The sequence below is a fragment of the Typopeltis vanoorti genome, chromosome 1 (assembly GCF_054136105.1).
Source record: "Typopeltis vanoorti isolate ZY-2024b chromosome 1, IOZ_Tvanoo_1.0, whole genome shotgun sequence".
Lineage (NCBI taxonomy): Eukaryota > Metazoa > Arthropoda > Arachnida > Uropygi > Thelyphonidae > Typopeltis > Typopeltis vanoorti.
Window position 1 is genome coordinate 153,723,959 of NC_143549.1, and position 20,692 is coordinate 153,744,650.

At 36.7% G+C, this 20,692-nt stretch overlaps 1 protein-coding gene across 1 annotated transcript in view; it reads left to right on the top strand.

Moving 5' to 3' along the window:
- The window catches only part of LOC150110554 (syntaxin-18-like), a 57,823-nt gene extending 51,383 nt beyond the window's left edge, over nucleotides 1-6,440 (top strand). The window contains exon 6 of the mRNA XM_090401399.1: nucleotides 6,280-6,440. Coding sequence (XP_090257525.1) covers nucleotides 6,280-6,375 — 96 coding nt within the window. The 3' untranslated portion in view covers nucleotides 6,376-6,440. The remainder of the gene's footprint in view (nucleotides 1-6,279) is intronic.
- Nucleotides 6,441-20,692: the final 14,252 nt, after the last annotated feature.

Consider the following 20,692-nt stretch of genomic DNA (forward strand, 5'->3'; position numbering starts at 1 on the left):
GCTACAGAAGATAACTCTTTTGCTTCCATTACCATTGAGGTTTACACTCTCTTTTGCTTCTAGAACCATTGATTATCTTCATCTATAACCCTAGGTAGGAACCCATTGCTAGATACTGCCAGCTGAGCCTAGAATTTTTATTGAGGTGTATCTCCATCCCCCTCCTCTTTTTTCAACTGAGCTTGGGACCAGCTTAGGCAGAGTTGAAAGAAAGCATATTGCATTTTTATCTTTGAATTTTTTTGAAAGTTTATGAACCGCTGGGTACAACATGAAGTTATATTACTTTCTTACTATGTAACTGTAATCTAATTTCTTTTTCATTCTTATTGAAGGAATAAAATGGTGTATCAGACTGTAAAAAGGAGCTGATAAATATCATTTCAAACCATACTGCTTAACAAAGAGAGAATTCATAGTTGTTACCTGCAACTGGTTAATTCTGTTGTAAAAAGTATTATGAATTATCTGTGTACTGTTCACATTAGAGGGGGAAAATCCATATTGTATATGGAATAAAATATCTATCTCATTTAATCTCTTTAACACCAATTGAGCAGTTAATTGAAAATACATCTCACCTTCAATGGCATATAAAACACACACACACACACCAAAAAAAAAAAAAAAGTTATTGCTAAGACATTACAGCATTTCGCTGCAAAAACAAAAGCTGATAAAATTTACAGCATTTAAATATATATATTTACACAGTATATGCATTGCTAATGTTTTGGAGTCATTGTGATGTATGATTTCCACCCCTGTTTTACTGCTCAAAGGTTGAATATCTGTTGCTAACAAAACATATTCTTTTAAAACATGCTATTATGTATATGGTTTTTCCTTCCATCCAGTTGTGAATTATATCATAAATGCATAATTAAGATTTTTTTTAATCACTCAAATAATCTCTGCAATGTGATGATAGAGATCCTAAGGACTGATTTTTTATTCTGCCTTATCTAGGTAGTACTAATTATTATTATTATTACGGGCAACTCCAAGGAGTCGATAGACTCATCGATGGAGGCCCTAACATCGTGTCAAGAACAACTATTCGACATTCATACAGTATCTATCATACCTCGTCTTGAACTCATTCACAGTCATAGCACCCACAACAGACTCTGGCAGCTCATTCACCACTCTCCAAGTAAAAAACCTAGCTCTAACACCCTTGCTAACCAGTCTTGCCCAGCTTCCATGTATGGCCCCTAGTCTGCCCACCACCAGTCCTATTGTCAAAAATATCTTCTGAATTAATCTTATAGAAACCCTTCAGTAATTTGAATGTCTCAATCATATCACCCCTTTTCTGCCTATCAACCAATTTCTGCAACCCACAAATCTTCAACTTGTTCTCATAAGGTTCATTCCATAGACCTGCTATCATCTTGGTCACTCGTCTCTGGATCCTCTCCACCCCATTAAGAAGAAACCCTGGCACCCATATCTATGCATGATAGTCTAGATGGGGTCTGATCAAGGCTCGATACAGAGGAACAATAACCTCTTTGTCTCTGTTTGTTAAAGTATTTTTCAGCAACCAAGTGATTTGATGAGCTAATTTAGTAGCCACTTTTGCGATGTGCCCCCCCCCAAACTTTAACTCCCTATCCACCAACACTCCCAAATCCCTGGCCTCATCAATCTCCTGGAGTAAGATTCTACCAATGTGATATACTGCTGCAAATTTTTTCACCCCAAAATGCATTAAATTGATATCCATTCTCCTTAGTCCAGTCCTCCAAACTATCCAAATCATCCTGCAAAATTTTGACATCCATCCCGTGCACTCACTATTGCCCTACCCAACTTTTCATCATCATCATCAACAAACAAATGAACACTTCCTCTCAGATCCTTTCCTATATCGTTAATGAACAGATTGAACAGAAATGGTCCAAGAACAGAACCCTGCAGCACACCACTAGTCACAGGCCGTCTTTTGGACTCTACTCCTGAATAAACCACTCTATGATATCTCTCCATCAACCACCCTCCTCACCAACCCTATATCCATCCCCATATGCTGCAGTTTACGGATTAGAATTCCATGTGGTATCCTGTCAAAGGCCTTAGCAAGATCCAATAGAATCACTGCAAACCCATTAACCTTATCCAGTTCAGCCGTCACTGTGTTATAAAACATGAGCAAGTTACTGAGGTGTGATCTGCTCTTCGCAAAACCATGCTGTCCCCCATACAGTATCCTATTTTCATCTGTCCAATCCTGTATTTTCCTTTTGATTATGCTGATCAGTCAGTAATTTACAACAGCAGTCTTGGAACCTCCTTTATGCAGTGGAACTATTTTCCCCTCTTTCCACCCCCTTGGGACTAACCCAGACCCAAGACTCAAATTAAACAAAATGGTCATGGGCACTGACAATTCTTTAGCCACTTTACGTACGACACAAGCTGGTATACCATCCAATCCCACAGATATATTGACATTGAGGTTTTGTAATAGACTATTCACCTCCACTTCGTTCACCACAATTCCCGTATAAGCTATTGGTTCATTTATTCCTGCAATGTCACCACGGGATGATATACTCTTGCAAAGTGCTTGCTCAGTAATTCCACTATATCAACTGATTCGGTTACCTCCCTACCATCGGCAGTCTTTAATATCATTCTGCCATATACATTTTTTCTTTTACTTGCAACATATCGAAAAAGCTGTTTGGGATTCTCTTTAGCCTGCGTGGCTAATGTTCTTTCACAATTCGCTTTTGCTTTTCTTACCACACTCATTACCCTTCTGGCCTGCACTTTATACCATTCATGTGTCTGCCGGTCATCTTTCTCCTTAAATTCCCTCCACAGTTGTTTCTTTTTTTGCAGCTCAAGCTTAATGGTGTTATTCATCCATTTAACCCCTAGTTGATTTATTATTTGGACTCTAGGTATACAGTCAGCCATTGCCTCCTGCAAGCACTTCTTAACCACCTCCCATGCACTGTCAACATCCAGCCCTTGCAGTTTTACATGCCATGCCACTGAACCAATCAAACTCCTAAGCTTGTCATACTTACCACCCCGATAATTCCACATGTACCCTGTCTTAATTGTAAATTCCACACCTTTAGCCACCTCCCAAGTCAAGACCCTATGATCACTCTCACCAATTGGTGGCAACGTGGTCATATTCATTACAGCCAAATTCTCAGATGCTATTACTAGGTCAATCACTCTCTGACCCTAGTATTTTTCATTACATGCTGTTGCAGATAGTTATCCCTTAATAACTGCATAAAATCCAATTCCTTTCTCACATGTGTCCTCTCCTTCCAATCAATGTTACCATAGTTGAAATTATTATTATTATTATTATATGACACCTCCAGGGAGTCCAAGGACTCATTGAGGGAGAGTGTGCCAACAACATCGAACGATTGAGCCCCTTCCAACTACTAACCGTGCTCAGACTTGCTTAACGTTTTGCAAGTCATTAGTAGCAGAGGCTCTACCAATCGACCAACCTTTGCTGGCAATCTCCCATAATAATTACCCTCCTTCCACTCATTTCTTCTATTTGCTAATGCATACTATCTCCACCATCTATTCCATCACCTGGTCTATAGCAGCACCCAATTGTATATTTTGTTCTGCTGGTCTCAATCTCACACCAAATAGCCTCAAATGTGCTCTTTTCGCTATCCTGCAGTTCCACTTCTATTCTCCTTGGCTGCAGCTCATCAGGTATCATTAATAACACTCCTTCTCCCATTTTATTCTCCCTGTCACTCCTGAACACACCATACTACCCCTCACATTCAATCCCACTAGCTATATCATATTCTGTCAGTCATGTTTCACTAATGCCAATAACCTGTGGCCTGGAAGTGCCAACCAAGGCACTTCCAGACCACAGGGTCTTGTTCCATGCCACACTATTAGGGTCTTGTTCCTAATACTTCTGGCATTAGTATACATGAATTGCAGAAGCCCATTTGTTCCATCCCTATTTTGATACCTTATACTAACTATCCCATTCTGATTTGTTGTCCTTCATACTCGCTCGGGCATATTACACACATTCATACACTCTGCTGTCTCCCTAAAGTCTGCATATTTCCCCCCCCCCCCCCCACCTAGTAACTCTGCTTTCCCTGATTTTGCACATCCACTTCGTTCAACAACACCTTTCCAAGTCTCCATACACCAAATCCATTCAAATGTAAACCATCCATCTTATATAAATCCTTTCGCCCATCGAACTCACTCCACATATCCACAAATTCCACACCACTCCTCCTGCATAATCCGCGCATAAAGTCATTAGCAATTTTGGCCCTCCTCCTATACTATTCACTGTCATACCGCAGCAATAGACTCACCATACTAACTCTCTCACTCTTCTCTTTTGCTACCTCAAGTAATTCCTTCAAATCCTCTCTCATAGTCATTTTGTCTCCTTTCAAATCATTCATTCCTGCTATTACTATCAATTTTTTCACCCTCTGCTTTTGCATTCTAATTGAATCGCTTACATCCTTAACGTTCGCACCAGGCTGGTACGATTTTGTCAAACTCTCATCTATCACACCTCTGACTAAAGAATCTCCATACAATTCACTCTTTCATTTTGTTTACACTCACTATCATACTCTTATTTTTTCTTATCATACTTTTGCCGTTTATTAGTTGGTATGCTCGGTAAACATTTTTGTCAATGCTCCAGCTGCCGATTTGCCCTATGTATCACTCTGCATAACCATGTGATCTCACTCATTGCATCTGTCTCATCATTTTTATTATCCATTAATTCATTCATTTGTTCTGTATTCTTATCTTCAATCTCACTTTCAACGCTACTCTCACAGCTATCTGGTACTACCTCGCAAATATCACTATGCATACCTCGCAAATATCACTATTTTCTACATTCTCACTTTCAACAACGATATCACTCTTACGACCTGAAACACACTTTAAAACTTTAAATCCTCACATTCCTTACACTTTCTGCACACATTCACTCCACTATCATTGTCTAACCAGACTCCAACTGCTCTCCTCAAAGCATACATTTCACAAACGATACACTGAATAAAATCCTTTATATTAAAATTTTTGCACAAAGATGGCGACCTGGACGTCACTTTATTCCTTTTTATCAGCGCCATGTGCCACTAATAATCGTATCTATCAAATTACTAATTGAAATAACTCAGAAAACACACAAAAATCACACAGACATACTAAGGTACGAAAAGTAAATAATACTACGTAAGATTCAAGCAAATTTACCAATTATTACTTAAAATAATACTTGTATGTTCAGGAGCTCTCTACAAACACTACACACCATGTAGCCCTCTAGTGGCGTCCTTGCTAATACTGAATTTATTTTTCTGTTCATTTTATTGAATTCATTATGAAGGATTTTTATGCTTGAAAAAAATTTCATCATAAGTAAATAGTCATGTGATGAAATCTCAAGATACTTTCACCTCATATACAATCAGGCATTGAATTCTTCTCTTGAATGTATACTGGAAAATATCTTGAGATGTGGTGGTGGTGCAGGATGAACAGGAATAATAAATATCTAAGACAGTTGGATTGCTCCCTTCATATTAATCCTTTCTGTCAAAAATGTGAAATGATTACTTTCAGAGCACATGCACTGCTTTGAAATACGATAGCGATCAATAGGAATTTTGGACCATTCTTCCTGTAGGCAAGTAATCAGATCCTGGACTATTGTGGGATGGATGTCCCTTGACCTCACCTGATATTAGTTCATCCCACAGATGTTCGATAGGATTTGAGATCAGGGCTCTGTGGTGGCCAGTCAAGTGTGGTTGACATTCATATCCACAAGCCATGCAGTTACAGCAGCCATTATCTTGCTGAAAGAGACAATGGTCTGTTCTGTAGAAAGAAATGCCACAAAGTAAGAAGCATTGCATTGTCCAGAATGTTTAGATACCTCTAGAAGTTCAGTGTTTATGGTTCCACAAATAAAGATCTAATGCCTTTGTATAAGAAAAATGCTGGTTATAAAATGAAATTGTTTGCTATAACAAAGCATGTATGTATTATCACATCACTAATACCAGAAAATAGGCAGCTACTATTTGTGTATGCCTACCGATAGTACAGTCATAATAAACATTCGTGATGTAAGTGTATTTGTTATGATTGTGTATTTATAGGCTATTCATCAGAACTGTTTCATTGCTAATAACAATAGTGTACTTTTTTTCTTCTTCTTTGCTGTGATGTTTATTTACAGTGCTTACTTTTTTTCCCTTTCTCTAGGCCATGAAGAAGAATGCAGGATTTAGGTTGTGGATTCTCTTTTTTCTTGTGGTGTTGTCATTCTCTCTTCTGTTTCTTGATTGGTATAATCCTTAATGGTTATTTGATGGATAACTGTATATTTTTGTAAATCACTATTAAATTAAAAAATGCATTTTTATACAAATAATTCAGTGTGTATGTTCATGTGTTCCCTGTTATGAATATTCTATCAAGTAATAAAATTATTAGTATAATCCACCCTAACACTATGCTAAAAGTGTTGATATACTCAAGATTTTAATATATTTATTGATTTGGAAGGTAAATCAGAATGTAAATTTTATAACTGATTAATTGTTAAAAAAGAAGAAAATTTTGAAATGCCCAAAAGCTCAGCCAAAGATTGTCAAAGATTAACATTTTCACACAATTATCAGAGCTAGTTAAAACATTATAGATTAACCCAGGTGGGATGGAAATATGCTGCATTTCTGTTTCAGATGTATAACTTACCATCATAAAATTAAGCACAGTTATGCTTAATATTCAAGGCTATCCATAAAAACAAGGTTCAGTATTAGTATCAATTATTAGGGAGGATGTTTCTCTAATATATATCTGAGACTTTTAAGGAGCAGTACACAAAATTCAAGCTTAAAAAGGAGAGTGGTAGCAGTAGAGAGACAATCTTCTAATGCTTCTACTTCAGCATTTCTTGTTATGGTTCATGAAATGATCAAAAATGATGGACAAGTAATGGCTAACTATACTTGTGTCCAAAACCTAAGGACAAACACTATTTCTGAAGATTACAGCTACAAATTAAGACGAATCAGCTTGTGCCAGTTTGCATAACTGATGATTTCTAGTAGAAAGCTGGTAGACATTCAAATTTTTGAATAGCATTCAAAGAGGTCACATGGTAGCACTCAACAAGATAAAAGGCAAAAGCTGCACTAAGCAAATTGCGTTTGAAGGAAGCTCTTTTTGTAAAGAAATAAAGTTGCAAACTTGTATATCTTGTAATGTCTTAAAAAGCCATCATCTAGATCAGGGCTGTCTAAAACATGGCAGGCAGGCCACATGTGGCCCACAGTGCAATTTTATGTGTCCTGCCTGTGGGTTTTGATTTTTACAAGCAAAAAAATAAAATAACAATTTATATCAAATATGTATTAGATATTTTAATTCTATCACTAATTGATAATCTTGATTATGATAATTTTATTTGGCATTTTTACATCACTATATACCCACGTGTTTTTCAAATATTAGGTGTGTCAAAGAAGTTCTTATACTGTTTTGTTCCAACGTGCATACTCTGGGAGCTCACGGGGAACGTGAGCGTGCAATTAGTGTTGTTTGTTTGTTCAGCTATCGAGGTTGTGTCGCTGCTGCTCACCAAATTACTAGATACGCATTGGATGTGGCCCTTAGATAAATCTTTTTTTTTTTAATGTGCCCCTCAGATTACCTTAGGTTGGACAGCCCTGATCTAGATGATGAAAGTTGCTGTTTTGTTTGCTTACACTTGGATAAAGGATGAAACCAAGAATATAATTTCTTGGCATCTTTAATTTATCATCTAGATGATTTCACGTTGGGAAGAATTATTGGAAAGCTTAAAGGAGGCCTTGGAATTACTGATATTGCCAGAGAGTTTGGAATCTCAGCATTATATCCAGGCTCTGGGCAGCATTTCAGACTAATGACATGTGTTCCAGATGTTTGCTAAGAGGTCTCCATTGCTCTACCACAGAGCATGAAGACTGATTTTTGGTTATAACAGCAATACAGTAATCGATGCACAGTGGCAGGTCAGCTTGCAAGTTGGCTTCATTCAAGCACAGGTACGTGGAGACCTCAACAAACCATGAGAAGTCGTCTGCAACAAGTAGACCTATATGGCACAAGGCCTGTAGTCTGCATTCCTTTATCCACAGCTCATCATAGCTCATGTCAGCAGTGTTGTATCCATAAAAATTGTACAAGATACCAATGGGCTGTACTCTTTACAGATGAGAGTCATTTTAGTCTTTCCTCTGATTCTAGACGACTCTTGATCTGGTGTGGTATCGCTTACCATCACAAGAATGTTCTTGAAAGGGACAGATATGGCACTGTTGGGGTCATGGCATGTGGAGGCATTATGCTTAATTGACTCACCAAGCTACAAGTGCTTGAAAAAGGGACTATGACTGGTGACTGATACTGCAACAAAGTTCTTCAGCATCATGTTCAATTCTGTGGTGCTGTAGATGAAGAATTCATTTTTATGGATGACAGTGCCACGCCACATCGTACACAAGCAGTGTAGATACCTCTGGAGACTGAGGGTATTCATCAAATCTAGTGGCTAGCATGCTCCCCAGATCTCAACCCCATAGAACACATTTGGAATGCAATAGGAAGATGCATTGCTGCTCAAAATTCACCTTCAGAAAACAAGGTTTTATCCTTGCTCTAAAGGCTGTGTTTAGTAGACAGCCTTGGCTGTTGGGCAGGAGGTCTATGGGAAGTTTTGTACAGTGATATTTATTAAAACATGACTGTATTTTTAAATCTGCTGCCAATTTCAGTAAATGCCTTTCAAGATTTTATTTCCCAGTGGTGAAGTATAGTAGGTTTATTTATTTATTTTTATTCTGTACAAGGTATCCAAGGCACATTTAGCTAGACTTGAATAACTGCAATGCTGCCAAACTTTAATGCTTCATTCAATGTTATTCAAAGTTAGGATTGTCATCCATAAGAAAATCAGAAGCGTCATCTATTCTTCTGATAAAAGTCAAAAGTTCATTTAATGCAAATTCTTTGGCTCTTCAGTTACAGTTTCATGTAATTTATCTTCCTCTTCATATAAACGTTGTTGATCCATCCCCAAAAGAGTTTCACCATGTAAGTCATTTGAATATGAGTTAATGCATTTGTGCACATTGAATCCAAAGTTTCAAATCCGATATTTTTAGTAGAGTTTTAATAGAGAATGACCATGCTTATGTAATTTTGCATCGTCAAAATGAAGTCTTTTGACTGTTCATTTTAATAATTACTTTTATGCACCAACCAAGAGTTTTCTTACAAAAAATACATTTCAAGTTCCTGGGTACTGAATGAGAGTTTTTGCTCTCTTAAGGTTTCTGCCTGATCTCCGAAGAGAACCAAAACTTTCATAGTTTCTACATTTGGCTTTGAAATAATGCTGGATCTAATATCCACTTTGCTTATGTAATAATATAAATGCATTGCTAATAGTCTGCATTACTTTACAAGCACTTAGATTATACCCTTTACTAATGTATCCAGAAAAAAAAAAAACAACATTAAAATGACAAAAAAAATTTTAACTCTTGGCTCCCCGAATTAACTAAACCCACTTTTAGTCCCCCCCCCCCCCAAATATATGGTTTATCCAAAATACATAAACCCAGTAACCCTCTCCATTCTGTTGTAGATGCTACTGCTTTTCCCTTCTTTAAACTAACCAGATGGGTAGCTAAATATTTAATTCCCCTTCCTTACTGGCCATACTTCATCTTATATAAAAAAATTTTACCTGCTTCACATCTTAAATCTATAACTTAGTTATAAGCAGTATTGATCCTCCTTTCTGACATGTTAGCTTTCTTGAAAATGTTTTTTCCTGACATCACATGCACTCGAATATTTAGTTCTTTCTATCAATGTCCACTTTTCCATTTATAACAAAATAAAACATTCTGCAGTCAGGAAGAAAAAGTTGCTTATTAAATATGATAAAAATACCAAGATCATAATCTTAGCTTGTTAAATCATAACTTTTAAAATGGTTATATTAATTCAGAGAATGAACTAATGAATAAATGTGATGACAAGTCTCCAACATTGATAACAGAATCTAATTTGCAATGAACCAGCATGAGTTTACTAATGGAAGGTCATGTTTCAATAATTTGCTCTCATTGTATAATAATGTCACGGTTGAGTTAGATAAGGGGAAAGGGATACACTACAGTATAGTAATACAGTGCATGGCGCAGTTGACAGGTGCTGATAAAGTTTCATGCTATGAAAAACCACGGTGTTTAACACATTATTGTGTGTTATAACGTAATGCATTCCAAACAGACAATTACAGTATTGGTGAAAAAAAAAATCATGTATTATTTGTTTACTGTAAGCTCACAATTTTTCTGTGCAGAAATACTAATTAATGCACACAAAAAATTAAAATGGATTAATATAAAATTAGAAATGATTTTTATTGTTGATAACTGAATACAAGTTTTTATTTGAAAAAATTGCATTTAAACAATGTGGTTTGCACAAGTTTTTCTACATTCTCTGCATGCATATCTTTGTAACAACAAGTAATATTTTGCAATGCTGCCAAACTTTAATGCTTCATTCAATGTTATTCAAAGTTAGGATTGTCATCCATAAGAAAATCAGAAGCGTCATCTATTCTTCTGATAAAAGTCAAAAGTTCATTTAATGCAAATTCTTTGGCTCTTCAGTTACAGTTTCATGTAATTTATCTTCCTCTTCATATAAACGTTGTTGATCCATCCCCAAAACAGTTTCACCATGTAAGTCATTTGAATATGAGTTAATGCATTTGTGCACATTGAATCCAAAGTTTCAAATCCGATATTTTTCTCTGCACAGTGTCTTCAGAAACAGTTTTAATTTGCAATTCAAAACTAGTGGAATCATTCCCATGATAAAAGTCATTTAGCCTCTTTACAAGACTTGGATGCAACTTCATCTTGACTATTATGCCTAGATCTGGTTTCCAAGGTGATGCAGATACAGTGGAGAGGATGAAAGAGAGAGTTAATGCTGATATCAGGACTGTTAAATATAGATTATGAGAAGAGATTGAGAACTTAGACTGTAGACGTAGCAGATAGGAGAAAGAGGGGTGATACAATAGAGACCTACAGACTTTTGAAAAGAAAGTTTTCAAAGATGATATTGAAATTGTGGAATACAGATTATGAAGACAGATTGAAAACTTGTGGACTGTAGACATAGTGGAGAAAGATGGAATGATACATTTGAGACTTACAACTTCAGAAAGCTTCATACATTATACCAGTAGACGGAATATTTCATTTTATGGAGATTGTGGGGAGAGGAAGAAAGGGCATCCATGGAAGTCGAGAATGAATGCAGTCAAGAAAGGATTGAAAGCTAGATATTTCTCTCGTAGTGCAATGTATGTGACTTGAATGGTTTACCCTTGGAAGTTGTGAATTATACTGGCCAGGAAATTATATTCTTCTTTAATCCTTTTTTCCATGTGTAAGTAAACAAGGTTTGTGTGTTTAAACACCCCTTGACCACCTCCCATGCACCACCAACATTTCTCTTCAAATTCTTATGCCATGGAACTACTAAAAGCTGACTCCTCAGCTTGTCATAATCACCTGCTTTGTACTCATACTACTAAAATTTAATGGAAAGAATAAAGCACAAAGAGAAATAATTAAACAGTGGGTTTAATTGTTCTGATATTCATCTGCCACAGAGATGAAATTTTCTTAACAGTTCTTGACAACCTCCCAGTTCAAGACTACATAATCATTTTCCCTGAGCAGAGGCAGCATAGCTAGATTGGTACTGTTAAGTTCTCTATGCTAAGACCAGATTCAGCACCTTTGAACCTTATGTCCTCTCCAATACATACTGTCTCAGATATCTCTCAGTAGCTATATAAATTCTATTTCCTTCTCTTCCTGTGACTATTCCTCCCTCCAATCTGTGTACCCATAGTTAAAATTCCCGATAATAATTACTTCTCGATCTTCACTGATCATGCTAGTTTGCTAATGCATGCCATATACATTCTCCCTCATATACCCAAAATTATAGCAGCAGCCAATTATTTATTTCATCCTGTGGCTTCTATCTCACACCAGATAGCCTCAAATGAACTGCCCTCTGCCTCCCTGATTTCCCGTTACTTTTACTCTTTCTAGATTCAGTTCTTCTGCTATCATTAGCAAAAATCCCTGCCTCCATCCTGTTCCTTCTGTCCTCTCTGATGATACTATATCCTTTGCATTCTTTCCTATGAATATATCATCCTTACTTAACCAAGTCTCACTAAAAGCCTATAGCTTTTGACCAAATTTAACCAATGCAAAAAACTCCTTGTCCTTGTTTTGAATACTTATGGAATTGATATACATAATCCCACAACCTCCTTTATGCTGTGTGTTGCTTACCAATTAAAGTTAAGAATCTGGGGGCTACATTCAGTATCATGTGATCACTCTCCCACTTACTAACCTCTAGGTTGTCTTAACCCACACTCCCACAAACATTCTGGTTTCCCTGATCCCGCATTTCTTAATTCTCATTAAACAATACTTTCTCAAGACTTCTGACCCCACATTCATTCTGATGCAAGCCAACCTTGTATAAATTCTTCCTTCCATGAAACTCAATCTACATATCCACACCATTCCTCCTGTATGGTCCATGCAGTGATCATATTCTCTGCCTCAGCTCGCCTCTATCATACCATAGCAACAGACTCACAAGTTTTACTCTCTCACTCTTTCTTGCATGTACTAACTCTTTCATATCTTCTCTCATACCACACTTGTCACCTGCTAAATTATTTGTACCAGCCAAAATAAACACCTTTAACTTTCACTCTCTGCATTACAGTATTACCATCTTTAATTTTGGCACCAGGAAAAAAAATATTTCTTTTTGCTCTCCTCAAGCACTCCTCTTATCAATGAATAACCATACAAACTTTGATCCTTATTCTCTCAGGCTTTCTCTTTTATAGTCTGCTTTCTCTCCCACATCTTTCACTTCTGTGTCATACCATATGCCAGGCATTTCTCATTCACTCGATTCCACATATTTTTCTGTGGAAAACGCCACATAAGTGGCTATGCTATCTTTTCCATTACCATCTGGTCATTCTCTTCATTTTCCAGCATCTCATCCTTGTATTCACCCTTACTGCATGCAACATCAACCTTGCCATCTAAAATTGCATTTTCATGCATTTCGTCTTTCAATTCACTGCTGTTGCTCTTCTTACTCTCCTCTTACTTCTGACATTCACTCTCAAAACACTTGTGATAAACTTGCTCACCAATTTTGTTCTCCTTCCATAAATCTATTGTTCTACAAAGTGCATGCATTTCACACTCACTGTATCGAATAAAATCACACACATTGAATTCACCCACCATTGTTTTATGTAACGGCATGATGACATATAGTATAGCATTCGGTGAAATAAGAACTTTAAAAATCACACAATTAAGCACATAGCACTTACTAATAAACAAACAAGCATAAATATAATGCAGAAAGAATGAGTTAATTATTGCTAAATACTTTCAAAAATGAACTTATCCTTTGGAACCAAAAATCACTTGTGTATCATCTTTTATCGTTTATCTAGCAATTTTGAAAGCAAAAGCTTATGCTTTTTTTGTTTGTACTTGTTTAATCACGCTACCGGCCAAGACATCTATAGACATCAAGGTTATCATGGATGCGAAGTGCATATTAAAATTGTAATACCATTGATATTACATTGAAATATATGATGGATACGAAGCATATGAGAATACATATTTGATTCATAATGGCTGGTTAGGTGGTTAACTTGTTGCATGACATGAAGAATGGAAAAGTTTGAAACTTTGTGTAGTGGAAGGAAAGGATAGGAAGACAGTTGTCACAGATTCCAAAAAAAAATAATAAAATAAAAAGTGTGTGTGGCATTTAAGGATAATCCCACAACTATGATATCACTGATATGTTATATGAAACTTCTTAAATTATAAGATATGCCTTCATTAAATTATATTATGAAGAAACTATATTTTTGTTTTAATCTTTTGCCCAAGCATGGGCATGTGAAGAGTAACAAAAAAAAAGGAAAAAAAATTCTTGTTAGGTATATCTTACTTTGTAATCAAGAAAAATAATGTTTTTTTTTACAATTCTGTTCTCTCATCCAGAGTATTTTAATATGGTGATACATTTTCTTACTTGTATATGAAAAGATGACTTTTACTATTCATTTAGCTCCATATCCCTAAGGTCTAGATCTCACTGATGAGGCCTTAGTTAACATCAAAACATGTAACTCTTCATATAATGCATGAGAATATACACACATCTGAAAGGAAGTTTACTCTACATGATGGAATTCTAATCTCACACCTGGATAAAGAATAAAAACTATAATTTTTTTATTAAGTGTAATTTACTTTGTAACCAAGCCAAAATTTTTCTACAAAGAACAGCACTGCTTGTATTCTTACAGTCTAAGCACTAGAGGAATGATAGTGGCCTGGTCAGCAAAACATTGTCCATTTACCTGAAGTAAGCAAAATTAGTACTTCAATGTATTTAACTCACTGACCTTTAGCTTTGCTTGAAGTATGTTCACTACAAACTTCACACAAGTGTTGACAACATATCTATCATGTTTGTGCAATTTAGCAATTTAATAAGTTGTGTACTGCTCTTCCAAATGCATTGAACACATGCAGGATGTATCTTTTGCAAGACTCATTGCATAAGTTGGTCCACTTTGAAGATTAAAATAATAACTAACACACTTTATCTTGAACTCATTCAGCTTTGGCATGCATACACTACTCACTTGTCAAGTAAAAGATACTGCTACCAAAGCAGAGTTAAAATATTTGTCTTCCATTTTTGTAGAGAGTTGCATCTGGTTCTTTTTAGGATATGGAGTACCTTTATAACAGCTTTTCAGCAGAAAGTAATTTAGTTGGTCTCATCAGGAAGTGGCAAGGTTTTTCACCCACACAACAGACAAACCAGTTGAAGAACACAATTAATAGACATAATATCCCATGCTTCATAGCCTTAGTTACTTTTGCCTCAATTCAAATCCTAATGAAATCCATTCAAAATCATCTACATTTCATGTTGACAATATCGTTAGACATCTTTGAGGGGGGGGGGCTATTTCTGCCACCTAATATTTGCAATAGTCTCCTCAGTTTGTCACAGGCACATCAGCATTTCATGTCCTATTTTCCAAACTCTGCAAATAACATTCCACAATCATGATACAATTTTAATAACTCACCTTTGAATCATTAGATATCCACACAAAGGGCTGTAGTATTTACTCTCATAGAAATGCTGTTATAATATCCTATCAGATTTGCTTTTCTCATTATGGCAGTAGTTTACAGAGTGATGCTCACAGCTTTTTTAGTGTATCTCCAAACCAACCGTCTACGTCCACATCTCATAGTCTTCACATCCAAGTGCAGTCTCACTAGTATGCTAACTGCATTCTATCTCCTTTGGCCAAAGCGCAAACATTTATACAGAATTTGCCAACATTCAACTGGCATCCACCCATATTCAAATTATGTCCAAACAAAACAACATTTAATATATCTGTTGGCATAAAAGAAATTTGCGTTTGGTGTCTTTAACCAGGAAATGAAAACATGTTGCACATTGCTGTCAGTTTCATCATTTGTCCTAAGAGATGATAATTACTTGAAAAAAAAAAGATAAGGAATATCCACATGGTTTACCTGAATCACCTGTGTGTAAGGCCATAACTACTCGCATGTAACTGTGATATGCAAATGTATGTTTGTGATCATCTTGGCTTCTGCAGCCAAGTTGATCACGATCATGTTAAGCTCACAGATACACATGCATTAGTTTAATGTGTGTGTGTGTATCTGTCTTCTCTGATGAAGACATCTGTTGAACAGATATCATTCATGATATATACATTTGGTTATTTAAGTGGGAGCTTGTGTAGGATGCCTGTCTTGCCCATAGAAAAGATATTGTACCAAATTTAAACCTGTTTCTGTGGCATGTTGTTTGTTCCTTAAACTATGAGCTTTATTGAGTCTCTGAAAAAAATCTGAGTAATAATGATCATACATAAAGTATGATCATTATTATTATTGTTACATGACTCCAAGGGGTCCAAAGACTCATCGAGGAAGGGCAATCTACCCTACATCTTTCCGTCTCCACTATTTAATACACCAACTACACAGAACCACTGATACTATCATCATCTACACCAATGCCATCTACTGCCCACCACCATCATTAGTATTTTTTTGTCTGTAAATTGTGTGTGTACTCATGGCGTTTGAAAAACCCAAGTTTCTGGGAGAAAAAACCCTGCTACCTCCGTATGAGATCAGCTAATGCACATTCAATTGAAAAAAAAAAAAATCCATATAAAGATTCCTCTCGTCATGACGAGAATCGCACTCAGGCCTTTTCCAATCGAACGCAAAGTAACTGTCGTTCTTCTAATTGCCCTACGGAGGCACTGTTTCCAGTTGTTTTACAATCGACGATGTGACCAGATGATTTCTATTGTGATGCTTTCTTGCAGTTTTAAGAGGAAATACCATGCAGTCATATATTAATCTTTCCATCTCGAATGAGATGCGTTTCCATAAGAGCTATACCAGTGTTTCTCAACGTGGGGCAATTTGAATATTTTTGGGGGCAATTAGAAAATGTACATGTACATATTTATATTATACTTTTTCAGAACTTCGCTGACTATTATGCTATAGGAGGGACATCAAGATCTTTAAGACGTTGAGGTGGGGCATGATCCAAATAACGTTGAGAAATGCTGAGCTATAATGTTACCTTATTTGGTACCTTATTTAACACTTGCATGCCAGAGTTCAGCAATATTTCCATTAAGTTTATATCTGGTACATAAAGATGCGTTTTATAAATTAGTGGGCAAGTATAAAGTACTCATCAGCAGTACTTTGAATAGCTAAAATTGTATGAACTGATTTCTTCAGATATTGAATTATTTCATAACAACATCACTTTTTATTAGTTGGCAAGCTTTTGCTTTTTTCTTGAAGTAGGTATCAAGAGAGAATAATTTGCTTCATCACAATATTACAAATTTATAAAGGATTTTTTATTTATTTATTTATTTTTTATTAATGTGTATTCCAACCGCAAAAGGTTGTAAACCTGTAGTACATTAGTACCATTTGGCTAATCTGGTCAGCTTGATCTCATTATGTAGCTCATTACAAGAAATGATTATTGCTTGTGATTTGTATTCATATTTACTGCAGTTAGCTTTTGGGAGGTTTATATCTTGCAACTTAAGCAGAGTGTCATAGATACATACACGAGTAGTCATTTCTGAATCACTATTTTTTAGCGGACAATTTGTCGTTTGAGCAATTCAGGTATAGGACTTTTATGTCCTATTCCTGCTCTGCCGATGAAGTTGATCTTTCCATCTTAGTCTTGGACGTCTGCGGTTTCTTTTTCCTGTAGGTTTATATTTATATGGTAGTTTGGGAATCTTATTGTTATTCATCCTTTCTATGTGGTATAGCCAATTTTGGTGATATTCTTCTATTTCTTGTATGATGTTTTTTGTATCTAATCGTTCTCTTATTTCTGTTTTTTTCTTTTTATCTAATCTAGTGAGTCCCAGGAGAGGTCTTAGAGACTTCATCTGTGCTGCTTCCAGTATTTGTCCAATTAAAATTGCAAATAACACTGCTGATCTCGAGAACGTTTACATTGTTTACTCAGAAGCCAGGAACTACAAATGAAATGCAATATCAAATTTTCTCACTTGGCTTTCCAAAGTTAGTGATCCCATCGTTGATGTAGTCATATAGGCAAAACCTTCACTGCTATCATATTTCATTTAGGAAATATTGAACTTTTTAACTAGTTCAATATTTGAGTTTAATATCTGAAATTAAATGAAATATTTTTTCTTTATATTACCTTTATTAAAGACAAAGATTTGTCATTCCATCGCCTTCGAAAATTCAGTAGATTAGTATGTAAAATTCAAATTACTTTTATAGCAGTGCAGCAAGAGTTCAGATTTAAAGATGGTTGTCATGCATTCTATCTGAACAATCAACTCCTCCCAACTTGCCAGCCCTTCTGCGAACTTTGCACAACTACATTTCCCACCAACCCTATCGTCTTGTATCTTCTAGCTCCTTCTTCCGACCTTCTGGGTGCTCCCATTTGTCTCTTTTGTCATCCTGTTATCAGCAGACGATAAAAAACAAAACTTTGACAGCCCGTGATTGATTACGTTTGCATACGAAACTCCGTTAACGCTTCCAGAAATCGAACACTTGATGCAGTCTATGCTGCTAATATATATTGATGCACCACCACCACCGTCCGCGCGTTTTATAAAATAGGCGGGTCACTACCTGCATTGTAGAGTAGGTTTTTCCGTTACTAAAGCAGAATATGTTGATTTAGTAAATTGTGTTGCAATTATGGGGTTAGTAGAGAGACTGATTAATAAGATTGTAGGTTTTAATGTCCGTTATTGTACTGCACGTTTTTGTTTCAGCAATACCTGATTTTCCTCCCTAACTTGATATTATTTCTTTGGATAGAAATCTCTCTCATATTTATTTTAATGAACTTTTCAGTATACCCACATGAAAATTTGTACACTGTTGTTTGAAGAATAGCCTAAAATGGATTAATTCTGAATAAGTCCCGATAATTAGACCCGTGCCCGCTTTTCTCAGAAAAGCTAGCGGGACACCAAAAATGTCCGACATTTGAGCGCGCCTTACTCAGTCATGATCGCCTGTAAAGGCCTGCGCACATGGCTTGACTGATATGTACAACACTATTCACATATAATAATATCTTAAACGCTTGACAGCGAACGGTGATAGTTTTTCTGAATTTTTTTTTCTCTTCGTCGGACATCGTTTTTTACAGATATATATATATATATATATATATATATATATAATCCCCTCATTAGGAGGGATCAATACCTCCCCATCTCCAAGGGACGGGGGGAAACCACATACAATTAATAATAATGAGTTAATGCATTATATTATATCTACCCTATAGACATAAAATGATAAGTATGAAACGTTTTGAAACTCAGGGCTACCCTGAGTGTCGAGTCTTCAGAATTCAAGGAGAACCGGCCTACCAATCCGGAACTCAAGGGGGGGGGGTTAAGCGCCGTAGGCTCCAGGGGGGTGGACCCCCCCTTTCGAGTCTTCAAAATTCGATTCATCAGAATTCAAGGAGAACCTGCCTACCAGTCCGGAACTCAAGGATTGAGCTCCATGGGGGGAGGGGGGTAATCCACCTTTTTCGAGTCATCAGAATTCAAGGAGAACTGGCCTACAAGTCCGGAACTCGGAGGGGTTGGGCGCCAGGGGGGATACGCTACAAAGTAATTTTCCCCCTTTTGAAGACACTACACTGAGGCTACCCTGAGTGTCGAGTCATCAGAATTCAAGGAGAACTGGTCTACCAGTTCGGAACAAGGGGTGTTGGGAGCCGGGGGGAGTAGCCCCCTAGTTTTTATTATAAAGATGTTATAGACATAAATGGAAGTGTACTTTTAATACAGCAATCCCTCGATTAAAACGCCCCGATTAGTGCGTTTTCGATTTATGCGATATTTTTTTTTCTATACCCGAATTCGATTAGTGCGCCTATATACATCTTAAAAATAAATGTTACAGATTTCAAAAATTTTTCTATCTATACATTTTTATGGCTAACTATTTTAAATTATTCACTAGGATGAAATAATTTAGTTACCGATTTAAAACATTTTACAAAGTTATTTTTTAATGGCATACTACACTCCCGGAGCAGAGCTGACTACTACCGGGTGCGTCCCCAGGTGGCGGATCGGGGAACAGCCTTCAGATATGGAGGCTAGCTGCGATATAAGCAGAGCAATCTGGCGAATAAGCAGCCGTGGACCAACAGCGACTGAGCTATCAGGGTGTGGGGGAGCAGAAGTGGCAACTCTGTTTCACTTAAACCCTCACAAAGCCCAATAACAACTTGGTGACATGGTGAGTAGTGCCGCCATTAAATAAGCACCTGCCGGGGTCACTGCCCCTGACATTGGGAAGCAGCATTGTCAGTACTGACACAAGATTGAAGCCAAATGATGACGGAAAAGCTTGTGATCAGAGATTTGCAGATGGCAATATGATTGTATTTTGTACGTCTGCAATACTGCAGAGCAGAAAGCAAACGGAGAAACTACTGCTCTACCTTATCTCCAGAACAACCACCATGGCGAGCAAACCCTTACAATTGGCCCCAAGTTCCCGGCGTCCCTTAAATGGGACAGAGTGCGAAGAATCTCCGGGCTCAAAATGGTGTCCACTTTTAAAATTGTAACTTGGAATGTCAGAACTCTGTATGAAGCTGGCAAATTAAGAAATGCCACAAGAGAAATGAAGAGGCTGGGCATCCGGATTTTGGGAATTTGCGAGACAAGATGGCCAGGATCTGGAAAGTGTCAACAAGATAATATGACAATGTATTACTCTGGGAATGATGAGAACAAACATCGACATGGTGTAGCTGTAATAGTAGATGAAGAAATCAATAAATCAGTAATAAATTGGATTCC